Source organism: Lissotriton vulgaris, chromosome 5 (genome assembly GCF_964263255.1).
Source record: "Lissotriton vulgaris chromosome 5, aLisVul1.2, whole genome shotgun sequence".
NCBI classification, from domain to species: Eukaryota; Metazoa; Chordata; class Amphibia; order Caudata; family Salamandridae; genus Lissotriton; species Lissotriton vulgaris.
Window position 1 is genome coordinate 1,287,161,490 of NC_141693.1, and position 19,992 is coordinate 1,287,181,481.

General features: G+C 47.5%; 1 protein-coding gene across 1 annotated transcript in view; it reads right to left on the reverse strand.

The window, feature by feature from the left end:
* Positions 1 to 19,992, reverse strand: part of IGFN1 (immunoglobulin like and fibronectin type III domain containing 1) — a 343,105-nt gene that overhangs the window by 19,398 nt on the left and 303,715 nt on the right. The window contains exon 21 of the mRNA XM_086923163.1: positions 7,940 to 8,239. Within this exon, the coding sequence (XP_086779289.1) occupies positions 7,940 to 8,239 (300 nt within the window). The remainder of the gene's footprint in view (positions 1 to 7,939; positions 8,240 to 19,992) is intronic.

Here is a 19,992-nt window from a genome sequence, read left to right on the forward strand (position 1 = left end):
CTCTGTCTCCCTCCCTCTCTCTCCCTCTGTCCGTCTCCCTCCCTCTGCCTCCCTCCCTCTGTCTCTCTCCCTCTGTCTCCCTCCCTGTCTCCCTCCCTGTCTCCCTCTCTCTCCGTCTCCCTCTCTTTCCTTCTCTCTCTGTCTCCCTCCCACTATCTGTCTCTCTCCCTCTATCTGTCTCCGTCTGTCTCCCTCCCTTCGTCGCCCCCTCCCTCTGTCTGTCGCCCTCTGTCTCCCTCCATCAGAAGCCATTTATTTATTTCAGGATCTATTCATAAAATATAATCCTAGTACATTAATAAATCACTGGATGCATTTTTCATAATCCTTCACCTATCAAAGTGTTTTCTGTTAAAGAAGAGCAGATCTGATCAACAAATTGGTCTTTTTAATTAGAGAAAACGGCCCGAAAGAACAAAAGGAAGGTGACTTGGAAGGCTCTGGCCTGCTTCTGTGTAAGGATGCTGTGCGGTCCGTGCATTGCCCACACATCTGAACCCATGTGGATGCTGCCATTGCAGTGAAGCATGCCAGTGAATCCCCCCTCACCCCACCGCTTGCTGCAGGCACGTAACATGGCCACTTCAAGACTCGTCTGCAGCGTTCTCTTGTTCCATCAGGTCTGCATTTCTGCACACTGCATCCTGCAGTGCCACAGCACCATGGACGTCATATTGGGGTCACCAGGGCCGCGGCTGTGACCCCTGGCTCGTGCCTTTCAACCCATAACACTGCCTTTGTGACACCTGGCCCGACAGATCACAAAGAGTGAGGGAGGGAAACAGACAGGGAGTCTTTAAAAGACCATTTACTTGTTAATGGGCTAAGTTGTGAATGGCAGCACTGCTGCTTTGTGTCAGCTGACACTATTTAATAAAAAAAAAACACAGGTAGGATGTCTGCACTGCAAGGCACCTTAAAGGCAGAGGGCCCATTGTCATTCTTTATGTGATGATCAGGAGCTGACAGAATGACAATGGGCCACGCCACAGTCTGCATGAGATTTGGAAGGGGTTTAGAGTTCAGAGAGAAGTGCGAGAGGCCCCAAGTGAGAGAACGTTTCAACTCCTGGGGCTTCTCGCACGAGAACAGCACAGCCTGCTGTAATTACCACATTGTCACTGGGCCAGCACAGGGCAGACCGGCGATCCAGGGAGGGGGCAAGCGACCCCCCTCCCCCCCCCCCCCCCCCCTGCGGACGCCCATGACTACAGGGTCAGTGCTGTGTGCAAGCCTACAGCGATGTGCTCTTTTCAAAGCATCAGCTCTGTTGCATCGCAACTTTAATGTAATTTTAAATAAAATCACTAGGAATGAACAAATAATAAATGCCAGTCTTACAGATGCACCAGAAAAGATCACCTGTGGCGCAGGAATATGTGGCCCAGCCGCCTTGAGCAAGTACTCGGAGTTTTGCCGTACAGTAGTCTTTTGCGAAGATGGCGTGCGGATAGATTTACACTTGGAGACCTGGTCCAGGCAGAAAGGTAAGGGCAGCAGAGCACAGGACTGGTAATGCCCTATCATATCATATTACTCAGTGTTTTCCAAGTGATGTTTCTCTCACCTTAAATTCAGACTCATAATAAACTGAAGGTTGCACCGTGAAGGGCGATAAAACACACACCTTCCCTCAAAAGGCACAGGAATGTTTGAATGAGGACTTCATTTATAGGTCGGGGGGGGGGGGGGGGGGTGAGGGGGGGGGGGGGCGGGTGTCTGGGACATACCAGAGGGAGCTTCTTGGCTGACACAGTTTCTGTAATCTTTCTCCTATAAAGGTTCCATCATCCAGCTTTAATCTGTAAAGCAATCCCTACACCTGGTTTATATATTTATAGAAATACATGGTGGAATTTACCTTATGTAGTGCAAACCTAGTTATGAAATAACGTGCTATATCAAAGTCATTGGGTGTTTTACTGCTGTTTGACTAACGTCGACCTTATGCTACTAACCATCTGGAATGTTAACAATACATAAACAAGCATTTGCAATGCAATAGGTCTCGCATTAGGAAAGTTTGAGCTATTGGTATTGTAAATGACACATTTTTTATTTATGTGTTGGTTTTGAAAATAGCAAATTTAATAGCTTTGTCATTTACAATGCCAATAGTTCTAACGTTTGCAAATGTGACACCTATAGCATTTGTAATGCAATATGTGTTGTATTTACGTGACTTAGATGTATTGATATTTCAAATAACAATGGCTTTTACATTTTTTAATAATTAATACTTAAATAAAAGTTATTGTAATTTATAATAGCAATAGCTTAAACTTTTGTAAAAAAATTGTGAAGATTATGTTAATTGTATTTTATTTTGACGAAAATCCAAGAACAGAAGTGAAATATTAACATCTTTTTATGACATTTGTAATAAAGCTTGAAACATTGAGAGAACATATTTGAACCAGTTATTGAATGGTTGCACAGATTGATGCTGTGGTGGCGCTGAGTGATATTGTGGTGGCAACGAGTGATGCTGTGGCATTCATTGATGTTGTGGTAGCGCCTAGTGATGTTGTATTTCCCATGAGTGATGCTGTGGTGGTGCTGAGTGATGCTGTGGCGAAGTGATAGATAGAGTGATGGCGATAGATAGATAGAGTGATGGCGATAGATAGATAGAGTGATGGCGATAGATAGAGTAAGTGCGATAGATAGATAGAGTGTATTTATGTTGCATTGAGTAGTGTAAGTATGAGGTGTGTAATTATACGGCACTGAGTGGTATTATGTGAAGTGTATTTACGTTGCATTGAGAAGAGTAATTATATGGGGTGTAATTACGTGGCACTGAGTGGTAATATGGGGAGTGTATGTTGTATTCAGTAGAGTAATTATGTGGCACTGAGTGGTATTTGGAGTGTATGTTGCATTGAGTGCAGTGTAATTATGTAGCATATTATACGGCACTGAGTGGTATTATGTGAAGTGTATTTACGTTGCATTGAGAAGAGTAATTATATGGGGTGTAATTACGTGGCACTGAGTGGTAATATGGGGAGTGTATGTTGCATTCAGTAGAGTGTACTTATGTGGCACTGAGTGGGATTTGGAGTGAATGTTGCATTGAGTGCAGTGTAATTATGTGGTGTGTAATTATGTGGCACTCAGTAGTATTTGGAGTGTATGTTGCATGGAGTGCAGTGTAAATATGTAATATGTAATTTTGTGGCACTGAGTCGTATTGTTTGGAGTGTATATGGCATTGAGTGCAGTGTAACTATGTAGCATATAATTATGTGGCACTGAGTGGTATTTGGAGTGTATGTTGCATTGAGAGCTGGGTAATTATGTGGCAGCGCAGTGTGTGAGGCAACGCAGTGTGTGTGTGTGTGTGTGTGTGTGTGTGTGAGGCAGCGCAGTGTGTGTGTGTGTGTGTGTGTGTGTGTGAGGCAGTGCAGTGTGTGTGTGTGAGGCAGCGCATTGTGTGTGTGTGAGGCAGTGTTTGTGTGTGAGGCAGCGTGTGTGTGAGGCAGCGCAGTGTGTGTGTGTGAGGCAGCGTGTGTGTGTTTGAGGAAGTGCAATGTGTGTGTGTGTGTGTGTGTGAGGCAGCGCAGTGTGTGTGTGTGTGTGTGTGTGGCAGCGCAGTGTGTGTGTGAGGCAGTGCAGTGTGTGTGAGGCAGCGCAGTGTGTGAGGTAGTGCAGTGTGTGTGAGGCAGTGCAGTGTGTGAGGTAGTTCAGTGTGTGTGAGGCTGCGCAGTGTGTGTGTGCGTGAGGCAGCACAGTGTGTGTGAGGCAGCCCAGTGTGTGTGAGGCAGCGCAGTGTGTGTGAGGCAGCGCAGTGTGTGTGAGGCAGCGCAGTGTGTGTGAGGCAGCGCAGTGTGTGTGGCAGCGCAGTGTGTTGAAGCAGCGCAGTGTGTTGAAGCAGCGCAGTGTGTTGAGGCAGCGCAGTGTGTGTGAGGCAGCGCAGTGTGTGTGAGGCAGCGCAGTGTGTGTGAGGCAGCGCAGTGTGTGTGAGGCAGCGCAGTGTGTGAGGCAGCGCAGTGGGTGTGAGGCATCGCAGTGTGTGTGAGGCAGCGCAGTGTGTGTGAGGCAGCGCAGTGTGTGTGAGGCAGTGCAATGTGTAGCAGGGCAGTGTGTGCGTGATGCAGCGCAGTGTGTGTGTGAGGCAGTGTAGTATGTGTGTCATAGGGCAGTGTGTGTGTGTAACAGCGCAGTGTGTGTGATAGGACAGTGTGAGTGGCACACAGCAGTGTGTGGCTCCATACTGTGTTTGTGAGGCAGCGCAGTGTGACTGTGTGTGAGGCAGCGCAGTGTGTGTGTGAGGCAGCGCAGTGTGTGTGTGTGAGGCAGCGCAGTGTGTGTGTGTGAGGCAGCGCAGTGTGTGCGTGTGAGGCAGCGCAGTGTGTGTGTGTGAGAGGCAGCGCAGTGTGTGTGTGTGAGAGGCAGTGCAGGTGTGTGTGTGAGGCAGTGCAGTGTGTGTGTGTGTGTGAGGCAGCGCAGTGTGTGTGTGTGAGGCAGCGCAGTGTGTGTGAGGCAGCGCAGTGTGTGTGAGGCAGCGCAGTGTGTGTGAGGCAGCGCAGTGTGTGTGAGGCAGCGCAGTGTGTGTGTGTGTGAGGCAGCGCAGTGTGTGTGTATGAGAGGCAGCGCGGTGTGTGAGAGGCAGCGCAGTGTGCGTGAGGGAGGGCAGCGCAGTGTGTGTGAGGGAGTGCAGTGTGTGTGAGGGAGGGCAGCGCAGTATGTGTGTGAGGCAGCGCAGTGTGTGTGAGGCAGCACAGTGTGTGTGTGAGGCAGCGCAGTGTGTGTGTGAGGCAGCGCAGTGTGTGTGTGAGGCAGCGCAGTGTGTGTGTGAGGCAGCGCAGTGTGTGTGTGAGGCAGCGCAGTGTGTGTGAGGCAGTGCAGTGTGTGTGTGAGGCAGCGCAGTGTGTGTGTGAGGCAGCGCAGTGTGTGTGTGAGGCAGCGCAGTGTGTGTGTGAGGCAGGGCAGTGTGTGTGTGAGGCAGCGCAGTGTGTGTGTGAGGCAGTGCAGTGTGTGTGTGAGGCAGCGCAGTGTGTGTGAGGCAGCGCAGTGTGTGTGTGTGAGGCAGCGCAGTGTGTGTGTGTGAGGCAGCGCAGTGTGTGTGTGTAAGGCAGCACAGTGTGTGTGAGGCAGCGCAGTGTGTGTGAGGCAGCGCAGTGTGTGTGAGGCAGCGCAGTGTGTGTGTGTGTGTGTGAGGCAGCGTAGTGTGTGTGAGGCAGCACAGTTTGTGTGAGGCAGCGCAGTGTCCAATGTGTGGAAGGCCCTGGTTACTTCAGCATGAATGACGCATTTGCACTTCATAGCAGCTAGATTTAGACCGGCACTGCAGGATTATAAACCCCTTGGAAGCCCTTGAATCGTCTGTACATCCAGTTCTAGGGTCACAAGACTCATTCTGTTGTTTTATTTATTTCCAATACACGTGGCTGTGTTTAAATGTGACGGGGTTCTGCTTGGCCCAAAACATGGGCTTCAAACGTCTGGTCGCAGAGCGGTGCAGCCGCCTGCAGGCTGGAAGCACACGGCTTGACATGGAATGATTTACATTTAAACAAAAATAAAATCAATGGGTTTACATAGGTTACGACTGCCCTATATGAACACGGTGACAGAGACTGGAAAACAACTGCTTGATTGCTGGTAGGTAGAGAAATGCATTTATAGGAAAACGAGTTTATTTTCGATTTTTTGACAACATAATATATCAAAGGAATATAGATACACCTAAAAAACTGATTCTGCGCGAGCCACTGCCGCCGATTTTGCAGTTTCCTACCTAACCTTCGTAAATAGTGTATAGCCACCGGTTTTACCAATCAACGCAGTAGTGCTTATTTTATCAACTGAGGTAAGATGAAACTTTGAGCAGTGACTCGCATTGTAACATGCTACTTGCACACTGTAGATGGGGCTACCCGCTCAGATGTTTTACCTGCGTTGGAACCTGTGGCTGAAAGTCCCCCACACATGTGTTTTAAAGGGTTGGAGCCTGTAGGTGTGACCACAAAGATCTCCGCAGTGGGCGTATCACGCCTCTGGTCCACTACAGATGTGTTTTTTTTTCTAAGGAGACATTTCAGATAAAACGTGAAACCCTGTCGCTGTTACTTATAAGACAGCTCCAATGGTGAGGGTTCTGGAAGGGCATGGTCTTTTTTTACGTAACCCCTTGGGCGTGCCCACCACCATGCAGCAGAAAGAAACACAAGCATAATCATGGTGGGTGAGAGATAGGAACACGGGGAGGGGGCAGGGGTGAGTGATCGAAACAAAGTGGAGGGTGTGAGGTGGGAACAGGGCGGAGGGGTGAGAAGAGGTTGGAGGTGATGAGAAACGGGGAGGGTGAAAGTGAGAGATGGGTGGAGGGTGAGTGATGAGAAGAGGGTGCAAAGATGAGAGGAAGACAATAGTGAGGTGGATGTGACATATAGGAGCGGGGTGCGGAGGCTGGGGATGGGGTACAGTGCGCAGAGTTAAGAAAGTAACAATAGTGTGAGGTACCAGGAGAGGGAAAGGAACCGGACGGATGAGTGAGAGAAATAAAGAACAGTGGCCGAGGAGTTCGGATTGGGACAGTGCGGAGGTAGAGGTGGATGAGTTGAGAAAGAAACAAGCGGGTGGGGAAGAGATGTTTGGGGTAGTAATAGACACCGTAAGGGTAGATGGGTGAGGGATCGGTGGATAGGTGAGGGACTGACGGATAGACCGGCGAGAGTCCTGGTCGGGTGATTGACGGGTAGAATGGAGAGAGAGGAGGCGAGATGATTAGGAGAAGCAGTTAAGAAAAGTGAGAGAAGTGGGTGCAGAGGTGAGAGCGATAAGTGGATGGGGGACTGCAGGAGGGAGCGGAGGGCTGATGGGTGAGTGCACAAATTGAGGGATGAAAAGCGGAGGAGTGACTACTTGGGGAGGAATGAGCGGTTGGAAAGTGTTAAGGGGTGGGGGGAGGAGTGGAACGGTCCAATGGTCGAAGGATGTGTGGTTGAGTAGAGGGAGGCCGGGTGGAGCCGTAGGGCATGGCTGACAGTGGTGAAAGGGGGAGACCTGCAAGAATGTTGTGATGGGCGGAGGGGGAGGCAGGGTAAAAGTGTGAGCGGCTTAGTCAGGACGAAAGGCTGAAGTGTGTGGGAAGAAGTTAAGAGAAACTAGGAAAGGCTATAAACCTCCGATGTTTGGCATTCTGTAGCCCCACAGACAGAAATATGCAGAGAAGGATACGGTTGTGAAAGAACATGCTGACCAGTTAGAATAGAAAACAAGAAATAAAGATTATTTCAAAGTTACCTTGGCGGGGCTTGCTGGGCATGCTTGTGTGCTTCCCAGAGAGACAGGAGACTGGGAAACGCACGCGCGCGGCCGGCGCCGATCGCTTTCCAGAGCGTGCGCGTGACATCTCCTGTCTCCTGGGAAGCAGACCCGACAGCATTAGTATCGCGGAAGCAGACCCGACAGCATTAGTATCGCGCCTGCGCGATGGCATATGGCTTCGCCATATGCATCGCAGGCGCGAGACCTAAAAACGGAGGGATTATTCTGAGCACTTTCTTCTTCATATATGGATTAACTAGAAGCAATCCTGCCAGGTGCCTTTCACAGCAAATTTATTTAACTCCTTTTGGGCAATATTGCTGTGATGCCCCACCTAAACGGAAACGTTTTGCAATTCATTTCAGCTAGATGTTTTCTAATCCCAGGTGCTTTCTAATGCATGGCAGACAGTGCAGTGCAAGAGGCGCCCATAAGGGGTGACAGAGAATTCAAATCCATACATACTGAGCAATCAAAGCGGGTCTCAATCAATATCGAAAGGATAATAAAATAAACCAGTTCTGAAGCTGAAAATTGGAATCATTAAGTGGTTTTTTTTTACTTATCATTTTTTTTATCAAAAACAAGAATGCCAGAAACAGGAACTGTACCTGGTACCCCATGAAAAAGGATGACCCTATTCATTAAGACACACATTTACCTTTCTCCTTGGATATGCTCCAGGCCTCGCTGGTGTCAGAAGGGTCACTCAGCCCCATATCATTTTTAGCCAGGACGCGGAAGTGGTACTGCCGCCCGGGGATGACTCTAGTAATGGTAAAGCGGGTGGTGAACACAGGATCGCCCACCACATGCCACGACTGCTGGCTATTGTCCCTCTTCATTACCACATAGGACAGGTTGCAGTCACGTTTCTCATCTGGTGAAGGCCCCCATGCAACAGTTATAGTGTTGGTAACATTCTCTTCAAGGCGCACTGGCCCTGGCGGCTTTGGTATATCTAGAGAGGATTAGAATATAGGCAAAGTGTTTACACATGTTGTGGAGAAGCTTATTATTTTGAGCAATTTGTATTCTACAAATATTATACACTGAAATGGGTTGATCCCTGACTCGCACTAAGAGCCATGGCATGTATCACAAAGAAATTCCTATCCTATGGTATAGCTGCAAACTTTGAGCTACTGAAAGGTAGTTTCATGTTTTTGAATACCTCTATGTTTTAGACAAGAATAAAACGTTATTTCATAAGAGGAAGTACTAATATTTTGGATTGATCTCTCATTTTTAAAGTAGAATTTACAACACAGTAGGTAGTGGCACGCAATGCAAACATGGAGCGCCCCTACTTTAAAACACAGGTTAGATGTATGAATAGCACAATGTTCCTAGAGTTGAAAATTAATCATGAAATGCTATTTCTAGGTTTGGGTAACAAATTCCACTCTACTGGCAGAGTTTTTTCCCACTTGGTGTACCGTGCAGAGTTCTAAAACACTCTGCAAAGCGGAGTAAAGTTTTTCCTCTTGCGCAGCTCACCAAAGTTAACTTGGTGAGCGCAAGCAAGGAAAATCATACACTAGACCAACTCCAAGTGAGATTTCTCAATGCGGGCGGTTGCGGCTGGTCGCTACTGCTTGCGTTGAAAAACCTGCTAGCGCTGAGGAAGCTGTCACTCGAGTAGAAAATCTACTCAAGACGCAGAAAGAAAAAGCGCCCTCTTGCGCCATTCATGCTGAATTTACAGTGCAGGACAAACTCGCTCTGCAAAAAATCAACACGATATGCATAACTTACCAAACTCCATGCTTGTGGAACTCTGTTGAGCTCGGCTGTATTTTTTTCAGCACTTGGCGGAGTTCAGTGTAGCAGAAGTCCATGACTCCACCCAGTCCTATGTATTTCCTTCCTGATCAATAAGCCAATAAGCCAATCAATTCCACACTCCAGCCAATGAAAGAAATTACATCCTCTATTGCTTCCTTCTAGATCTATTTCCTGACACACACTGGAGTTCGGCTTGGAGCATTCAAAGAAAACTTAATGAACAAGAGTCGAGGAGACCAGTCATATGAAGATGCAAATGTAAATAAACATCAGCTCTCAAATGGATATATTAAATATGTTATGTACGCGGTGCAAGAGTTTTTTATATCCTAGTTGAAAGGTAATTTAAAGCCTACCATTCCACTTACATCCCTGCTGCCACGTCAACAGTCAGTTTTGCCCAGTTTTGTCTAACAGACCACGTAGTAGAGATAAGAAATATTAATAATGGGGGGCGTGGCTTGGCGATCTACAGGAATGGCGGCGCCCGGGTAAAGATCCTCGGGGACTTCCGGCGGCTGCACATTTCCCGCGACGCTCCAGCGCCGAAAACGGGATGCAAGGACGTCGGAACGCCTCCTCATCCTTTTAAGAAACTTGCGGTTACCATTGGCAGGGGAATTTCAACTTTATCACTGTGGTGAGTTTCTTTTCATCGTCGCAGCGTTGCGACCGCCTTTTTGTTTTTCTACTCTCGCTGAAGCGCCGATTCTCGATGTTTTCTTGAAAGACTGTGGCACTTTCTCCTCTCCATTCACTACTATTCCAGGCTTGTTTTGGGGCATGTTTTTTCATCTTGGAGCCTACTATACATAGTCTGCATGTCTCCAGGATTTTTACAGTAATTTTTCTGGCAGGTTTGATTGAGGCGGCCATTTTAGGGTTTTTTTCTCCTCACTCCACTATTTCATTGCAACCCTTGGCCTCAGTATGACATGCCTCCTCACATAAGTTGATGTGTTTCTTCGCTCTAATTGCCTCCATTTCATAGAATAAGTGTTTTGCCTGCATTGTTTCAATAGTCTCTACCGGAGGAGCTTTTGCAACATTCTTCACAGCAACCTCTATAAACATTCCTTCCTCCTCATTTACAGAGCTCATTGAAAGTACATAAATTAGCAAGTGACGCTCTTTTTCTGGCTTTCTTTGATCTTCATGGGCAGAATTAAAGGCGTTTATCCTGCGAAGGCACCTGTAAAGCAAGTTTTTGTCAAAAATTAAATTTTTTTTACTGAATTCTCCAGACTGCAAGACTCTTTATCGTCTTCTCTACCTGATACTATGGCAACTACGGATTCTGCTACAGCGTCATCGGGGAAATCTCTCTCCAAGCGCCTCAAACAAAATCCACCATCTCCGCCTAAAACGGCCTCATCTATCTCTATGTAGATATTATTAGAAGAGATTCGGGCATTGTGGGCTTTGGGTATGGGCGGACCGGAATAACAGGCGTGGAGGCCGTATATAGTGAGCTATGTCTTGAGCTGTTTTTATTAACACACACAGATATAGTGTTTGCAGAGGTAGAGGCACCAAAGGATTGGAGAGGGAAGGTCTTTGGAAGGTAGTCGTCAGGGAGGGGCGATCCGCGATGAGCTGGCGTGGTACGTCTTCTTCTCTCCGACTTTGAGAATCCGGTGGCCCTCGGAGTTAAAGAGAGACAAAATAGGGCAGTTTAGTGCTCGACGTGGAGTACTGACCGATGACACCAACACCCGGTTTGTGATGGGACAGAGGAGAGAGTGAGGAGGGTTCGGAAGGGTCGAAGACGGAAGGGGATACAAGCGGGAAAGGGTGAAAGTAGTGAGGGGTACGGTGGCGGTATTCTCTATATACAGTGGCTCGGGAAGTGCGCGTATATACAGTGCTCCTAGGAGTGCTATACAGTGAGGGGATTTCTTATATACACTATGATACAAGTCGACCTGCAGTTCAGGAGACAGGGTACTCACATGCCCCGCCGCAACTCTTCTCCGAGTTGCGGCCGGTCTCCAGCCACCTCCTGGGGACTCCACCAGTCCTCGCTCCAGATCTCTTCCTCCTCGCCTCCGGTCTTCACTTCTCCTTGGCCTCCGCAATCTCCGTTCACCGCCTCCAGTTCTTGGTTTGCTGTCTCCTGCCACGAGTCCGCCGTCAAGAACTCTGTTCCTTCTCTGCGGCGTCCTTTTCCGTGTTCCGGTCCGGGATCGTAGGCGGGACTTCCGGGGTCAGCGATAGTTGCTTCCGGGTTGTCGTCGCTCGTACTCGATTCCTGCATGGAAAGAGAAAGGGGAGTATGCCGGGTTGCCAGGGACGCGGTGGGACCATCAACGGAGCCCAAGGAATCAGTACTGAGCCACCGCCCAATAGAGGTAGGGGCAGGGTCCGTTCCACATCCCTTTCCCCTAGCCGTCTTTCTACTAGAGTTTGTTGGGGGTGGGTAACGAGACAAGTAGTCGGCATTTCCCTGCTCCACCCCTTTTCTGTGCAGTGTTTTAAATCTGTAGGGTTGAAGAGTAAGGAACCATCGTAGAACACGGTCATTGTGTCCCTTGTTTCTGGCCATCCATTCTAATGGCGCATGGTCCGTATATAAAATGAATTCGCGACCATCCAGGTAATAACGAAGGCTTTCTACGGCCCATTTGATAGCCAAGGCCTCCTTCTCGATTACTGCATAATTCCGCTCCCGTGGAAAGAGTTTTCGGCTTAGGTAGAGGATTGGTCTCTCATTGCCGTCCCGGTCTTTCTGGGATAGTACGGCCCCGATACCTTGGTCTGAAGCATCCGTTTGAAGGATAAACGCCTTGGTGTAGTCGGGACTGATTAGAACGGGTTCGGAAACCAGAGACTGCTTCAGTTGGCTGAAGGCCTGTAGCAACTCCGGGGTTGGATGGGAGAGGGCCTCCTCGGCTTTCGTGGACTTCTTGAGGAGATCGGTTAAGGGAGCAGCTGTTTGAGAGAAACGGGGAATGAACCTCCTGTAGTAACCCAGGAGGCCCAGAAAAGCCCTGAATTCTTTCCGTGTTTGTGGGAAGGGGATGGACTGTATGGCATCTATCTTTTTGTTTTGGGGCCTGATGACACCCTCGCCCAGGAGGAAACCCAGATATTTTACGGTTTGTGCTGCCAGTGTGGTCTTGGAGGGATTGATGGTAAAGCCATGGCTCCCCAGCGAGGAGATGACTTTCTGTAGGTGTTGTAGATGTTGGGTCCAGGTGTCGCTATAGATGATAATATCATCCAGATACGCCCCGGCGTATTGGGAATGAGGTTGGAGGACCTGATTCATGGCCCTCTGAAAGGTGGCAGGGGCACCGTGAAGGCCAAAGGGCATCACTTTGAATTGAAACAGGCCATCCGGGGTTGAAAAGGCTGTTTTCTTTTTGTCCTCCGCGCGGAGGGGGATTTGCCAATAGCCTTTACAGAGGTCAAGGGTACTGATGAACTTAGCCTTGCCTATGCGTTCTACCATTTCATCTACCCTGGGTAACGGGTATGTATCAAAACAGGAGACTTTGTTGACCTCCCGGAAGTCTATACAAAATCGTACCGAGCCATCCGGCTTCGGTACCAAGACAATAGGGGAGTTCCAGTGACTGATGGACGGCTCAATGATGCCCATTTTTAGCATCATGTCGGTCTCCTCCTTGATCACCGTCCTTCGAGCCTCTGGAACTCGATAGGGCCGTTGTCTCACGGTTTTCCCAGGTTCGGTTTGAATACAGTGTTCTATAACCGAGGTATGGCCTGGTAAGGAGGAAAACACCTGCTGAAAGGAGGTCAAGGCAGTATGGAGATCTTCTTTTTGGGGCTCCCGTAAGTCGGGATCAAAACAGACCTCATAAGGGAGGACTGTTGGTGTAGCAAGACCGGACAGAACAGGACGGGGTCCTTCCCATCGTTTTAGAAGATTTATGTGGTAAATCTGGGTAACCCCTCGTTGAGAATCCAACTCAATTTCATAGGTCACAGGGGTTACCTGACGTAGGACTTCAAAAGGGCCCTGCCACTGACCCAGTAGTTTATGGTCCGAGGATGGCAGAAGGAGAAGTACCAGATCACCTGGGTTAAATGAACGAGACCTGGTTCCCTTGTCATATTGACGTTTTTGAGAAGCCTGGGCTGTTAACAGGTTCTGACGCACAATCTCTCGTATTTGTCCTAAGTGGGTTTTTAGGTTAGCAACATATTCTGGGAGGGGTTTGGTGCGATCAGGTTCGGCCTCCCAGGCTTCTTTTGCCATGTCCAACAGGGTTCGGGGAGCCCTCCCATATAAAAGTTCGTAGGGGGAGAAACCTGTACTACTTTGGACCTTGCATCGGATTGCAAACAAGGCTAGGGGCAGCATCTCTTCCCACCTTTTGCTTTCGAGGGCCAGCAGTTTCTTAAGTGTAGTCTTTAGGGTGGCATTATATCGTTCGACTAGGCCATCGGTCTGGGGGTGATAAGCCGAGGTCCTTATCTGTTTTACACCAAGCTGTGAACATACCTGTTTCATAAGGGAGGAGACAAAGGGGGTCCCTTGATCCGTTAGGATCTCTCGGGGAAAACCTACTCGGGAAAATATGGAAATAAGTGCTTTTGCAATGTTCTGGGTGGTAGGCTGTTTTAAGGCCACTGCTTCTGGAAAACGAGTGGCATAGTCTACCAAAACCAGGGCGTATCGACAGCCACTTCTGGAAGGAAGCAGAGGACCTATAAGATCCATGCCAACCCGACTAAAAGGAATGTCTATGAGGGGCATAGGCTGGAGGGGTACCCGGGGAGGGCGATATCTGCTATTTTTCTGGCACACGGGACATTCTTGACAGTATCGTTTTATCTGCTGATAGACCCCCGGCCAATAGAACCGGTCGAGGATGGATTGTCCCGTTTTTACGTCACCAAAATGTCCCCCTAGTAGGTGGCTGTGGGCTAGGAACAATACTTTCTCCTGAAAGGGACCAGGGATTAACAACTGCGAAGCTTGCTGAGGGCTGCCCTTCCTGTATAATAGTCCATTCCGCTTATAGAAGTAGGGACCTACTTGAAGAGGGTCTTCATTGTCCAGAGCCCGGTTCCAGGCATTCTGTAACATGGGATCTTCTTGTTGAGCCGCCCGGAACTCCCTATCAGATTCCCAAGGATGGTCGTTCACTTGAACTGGATACGCGGTGGTGTGATTTCTTTTCTCCTTCTTCTTTTGGCTCTTGGTTTTGTACGGTCTGATCGGTAGGGTTGCATCATTACTGGTTTGGGGAAATGGTGCTTCTGCCCACCACTTCTCAAGGGAATCGGTTGTTTTCTGGAGGAGATGAGGAAGTCCGCTATAGTCACTGCCCAGTATTATTTGTTCTGGTAAATTGGGTACTAAGCCTACGTTCAGAAGGCTTCCTTGGTCTGCATGATGTTGTACCCGCACCCTAGCAGTGGGATAAGTCTTGGTGTCGCCGTGTACGCACTGGATGGCGACTGTACCGGTCACTGGTCCTATGTGAGTGGGTAGTTCCTGAGGGCGCAACACACTTTGTCGGCAACCGGAATCAGCCAGAGCGTATAATGGTTGACCGTCTATTCTCACCGGACAGTGAAAACGAGGGGGTTCCCTCTCCGGGGTGTCACATACCAGATTCCTAACCAGCCCCACCTCCATGGGTTCCTCTCTCTGGGGGCAAACTCTGGCGATGTGCCCATAACCCCCACAATGGTAGCATTGGGGCCCGGGGTTCGGTGGTCGTGGTAGGACGGGGTAAGGAAACAGGGGAGTAGGTTCTGGTTTTCTCGGTAGTGGAGGTCTTTGGGCTCGGATGTGATTGGGGTGATGACCTCGGGTTGGGTGCTCCTCCTTTATCCTCTGAGTCTCCTGGGCACGATTGAAAGCGCTGGCGATTTCCACGGCCGTATCTAGCGTTAGGCGGGCGTGCTGTCGTACCCACTTCTGCGTGGAGGGGTGCAAGGAAGCCAAAAATTGTTCCAGATATATTTTAGCCAATATATCGTCCTTGGAGGATGTGGCGGGTTTCAGCCAACGATTAGCCAAATCCTGGATACGGAAGGAAAGAGCTCTGGGGTTTTCTTGTGGCCCTTCTTTCACTTGTCTGAGGCGTATCCTATATGTTTCGTCATCGATTCCTAGCCGCTCCAGAATGCATGCCTTTATATCAGCATACGGGGTCTGCCCCTGGACGTTGGCCTGCTGGTAGGCCGCCTGTAACTCCCCAGTAAGCAAAGGACCCAAATAGTGACCCCAGCGGTCGGCTGGCCAAGCAGCAGCGTGGGCCAGGCGTTCAAAGTTTGTAAAGAAAAAGTCCGGGTCTTCGCCTGGAACATACTTTTGAAGCACCACCGATGGAAGGGAAGTAACGGGCCTCTGTTGTCCCAACACGTCAGTGAGTTTTCCTAGGGCCTGGTCTTGGGCCGTACCTTGACCTTTCAGGACATCGTGTAATTGCCCACGATCCTCTTCGGCAGTCTTTAGGAATTGTTCCATGAGCTTTCCCATCTGCTCCTGGGATTCGGCCAACTTCTTTACTGCAGCCTCCATGCGTCCGGTGTATCCCACTTCTGACACCACCTGTGGGCTTTGGGTATGGGCGGACCGGAATAACAGGCGTGGAGGCCGTATATAGTGAGCTATGTCTTGAGCTGTTTTTATTAACACACACAGATATAGTGTTTGCAGAGGTAGAGGCACCAAAGGATTGGAGAGGGAAGGTCTTTGGAAGGTAGTCGTCAGGGAGGGGCGATCTGCGATGAGCTGGCGTGGTACGTCTTCTTCTCTCCGACTTTGAGAATCCGGTGGCCCTCGGAGTTAAAGAGAGACAAAATAGGGCAGTTTAGTGCTCGACGTGGAGTACTGACCGATGACACCAACACCCGGTTTGTGATGGGACAGAGGAGAGAGTGAGGAGGGTTCGGAAGGGTCGAAGACGGAAGGGGATACAAGCGGGAAAGGGAAAGGGTGAAAGTAGTGAGGGGTACGGTGGCGGTATTCTCTATATACAGTGGCTCGGGAAGTGCGCGTATATACAGTGCTCCTAGGAGTGCTATACAGTGAGGGGATTTCTTATATACACTATGATACAAGTCGACCTGCAGTTCAGGAGACAGGGTACTCACATGCCCCGCCGCAACTCTTCTCCGAGTTGCGGCCGCTCTCCAGCCACCTCCTGGGGACTCCACCAGTCCTCGCTCCAGATCTCTTCCTCCTCGCCTCCGGTCTTCACTTCTCCTTGGCCTCCGCAATCTCCGTTCACCGCCTCCAGTTCTTGGTTTGCTGTCTCCTGCCACGAGTCCGCCGTCAAGAACTCTGTTCCTTCTCTGCGGCGTCCTTTTCCGTGTTCCGGTCCGGGATCGTAGGCGGGACTTCCGGGGTCAGCGATAGTTGCTTCCGGGTTGTCGTCGCTCGTACTCGATTCCTGCATGGAAAGAGAAAGGGGAGTATGCCGGGTTGCCAGGGACGCGGTGGGACCATCAACGGAGCCCAAGGAATCAGTACTGAGCCACCGCCCAATAGAGGTAGGGGCAGGGTCCGTTCCACAGGCATTGTGTCCCTTCATGGAGGAAACTAATGCAAAGTTACAAGTCCTCACTGACACCTGGACACAACTCGACACAAGAGTCACTGCTGTTGAACACTCTACGTCTTCTATTACAGAAACCTGCGCTAAGATTTCTCCACTCCATTCTCAAGTCTCTGCTCTCCAGCACCAAGTTGAAGATCTTGAAAATCTTAACAGGTGCATTAATCTTCGCATTTATGGACTAGCGGAAGGACTAGAGGGGTCCGACCCTCTTACATTCTTTAAATCTTTTCTCCCCAAAGTCCTCCATATGCTAGATAGCACCGTGCTTAACATTCAAAGAGCGCACAGATTGGGCTGCCCTTCCTCATCTATTTCTTTCTCACAGAAGCCAAGAGGTGTGATCCTATATTTTTTGGAGTACACAGACTTATTAAAAGTTCTAACAGCGCCTAGATCCTCCCAACGTATCACCTGGTCCGGTTCTACTTTTTTTTCCGCGCAGGATTATGCCAATGCTACCGCTAATAGAAGGAAGGCTTTTCTCAACATGAGACCTGATCTTCGAGCAATGGGCACTAAATGGGCACTTGTTACGGTCTCTTTCACCCTTGTCTCTTTAAGGTCACCTATAACAACAGGACAACGACTTATGAGGATCCGCTGCATCTTCAAAGTTTCATAAACTCTCATAAGACAGATGCCATGGACTCTTCCTCTTCAAATGCTAGTTAAATATACGATTTCTTCTTATGATGTTGTCTCTCTTCTCTTATTGTTCTATTAAATGAGTTTTATTTCTTCTGCCTTTTTCACATGTTCATCGTCACTTATATTGTTATTGTTTTTATTCCCACAGTTCTTTCCTCTTCCTGATGCGCTGCCTCCTGGTCCTCCGTTTGCTTGGCCCCGGTTGTACCGTCCGCCCTGTGTGGTTACTTCCCTCCCCTTGTCTCTTTGAATCCTCCTTCTGTAGGTATGTTCCCATTTTATGTATTCCTCTGGTTTTTCTTCTGTAGTCTTCTTTCAATGTTTCCCTCTTTCGCTTCTTGCTTCATCCCTTCCTTTCTCCATTTCAACTTTTCTAGTGTTTTCTCTCCTATCTTCTCCTTCCCCCTACGACGTTTTCTTCTTTCTTCATTTTTCTCCTCTCTTCTTTCTCCGCTCATCTTTACCTCTCATAATTATCTTCCCCATTGTATTTCTATTTACAATTTTATTCTCTCTTACTTGATGCATAGTTTAGTTTTTAAGATTGCTCATTGCATTGTATGCTTCCTGTTTAATGATGTTACTTTATCTCAGATACATTCAGAGTTACTACATGGAATGTTAAAGGTCTAAATAATCCTATTAAAAGACAGCGAGAGTTATCCCATTTGGCTAGACTAAAAACAGATATTGCCATGTTGCAAGAAACCCATTTATCAGATATAGAAGCCTCTAAATTGAAAAGACTTTGGGTTGGCAATGTTTTCTCTTCTCCAGCTTTAGGGAAAAAGAATAGTGTTGTAATCTTATGTCACAAAAAGTTTAATGTTTCTATTGTTAATCAGGAAATTGATTCTGATGGTAGCTGGGTGATTACCAAATTGTTAATAGATAATGTACCATTAGTTATTTTTAACGTCTATGCTCCAGTTACTGTTGATAACAATTTTTGGGTACTTATTTCAGACAAACTTCTTTCATTTGATGATGACTATATTATTTTTGGTGTTGATTGTAACCAAATTCATGATCCCATATTAGATAGACGCTCCCCAGTTAAATTTGTTCACTCTAAAATGCACATCCAATTTACCTCCTCCATTTGTTGTAAATCCTTAATCGATATCTGGAGACTTAGTCATCCAGACCTCCAAGAATATAGTTATTTCTCTCCTCCACATAAAGCACAATCTCACTTTGATTATCTCTTTTTTAGTAAGTCCCTTGCTCAACATGCTCTTCACTCAGAGATAGGATCCATTTTAATCTCAGACCATGCCCCGGTTTTTGTTGATTTTGACCTAATTCCCTTCTCCCCGTCCTCTGGCAGATGCGTTTTAATAACTCCCTTCTTGCAGATCCTACATTCTCTGGCCAATTCAGCTCCTTTGCTAGTGACTTTTTTACTACTAATAACCTCTCTGATTCTTCTCCTGCTATGATTTGGGATTATTTTAAGGCTACTGCAAGAGGTTTCATAATCAATTATGTTTTTCAGAAGAAAAAGAGTTTTGAAAAACAATCTTCTCAACTTCTCACTAAAATGAAACAATTAGAGTATACCTATTATCATTCACTCACAGAATCTTCTTTAAAAGATCTAATTTCTGCCAAAGTTACTTTTAATAAACTATCTACTGAGGCTGGAGCTTCCTATCTTTTGAAAAGTAGCGCACAATATTATGGGGGTCAAAATAAAATGGGGAAGCTCTTAGCTACTTACTTAAAAACTCGCCGTGACAGAACTAGGATTCCTTCCATAACAAATTTTAATTGATTCTCTTTTCAAAGATGACGATATTTTACAGGAATTTGTCACATTTTATAAGCATCTTTACACTCCTGAAACACAACCCCTTCTATCTGATATATCCTCTTACTTTCAATCGCTCGCTTCTCCTTCTTCTACCCATATTAACTTTGATGCGCTCGAAACAGACATAACTTTGGAAGAAATTTCTCATGCCGTTTTGGTCTTAAGACGTGGTAAAGCTCCGGGCCCGACGGTTTCACCATCGAATTTTATGAACAGTTTTCGAAGCTTCTTCTTCTGCACCTTCTTCTCCTATTTAACTCTTTTATTGCGAATGGTTCTTCCCAAGGAACTTTTCAACAAAAGCTATGATTTGTTTAATCCCCAAAGACAATAAAGATTCCTCTTTCTGTAAAAACTATCATCCCATCTCTCTTGTAAACACGGACTATAAGATATTTGCAAAGTTACTTGCATTACGTATCAACCCCATCTTACCTGAACTCATTGGACCAGAACAATCCTGTTTCGTCAAAGGACGTTTATCCTCAGATAACTCTAGAGTTTTCTTAAATGTTCTTAGTAAAGCTTCTACCTTACATTACCCACTCGCTGCCATAAACTTAGATGCGGAAAAGGAGTTTGAAAGGATTAGTTGGGATTTTATGTTTTATGCTCTCTAATGGATAGGCTTTCCCCCCAAATTAATCTCCCTTATTTCCTTATTATATTCTGGCCCTAGAGCTTCTATCTTTGCCAATCTCAGAATATTTTTCTCTTTCCAGAGGTGTTTGCCAAGGCTGTCCCTTGACCCCTTTGTTGTTTATAGTAGCATTAGAACCCTTTTTAACAAAAAAAGACAAGACATTCAAATTACTGGTTATAACCCCGGCCCCAACTAAGTTAAATTGTCTTTTTACGCTGACGATATCCTATTATATTGCTCTAATCCAGATACTTCTCTCCCTTCTTTCCTCC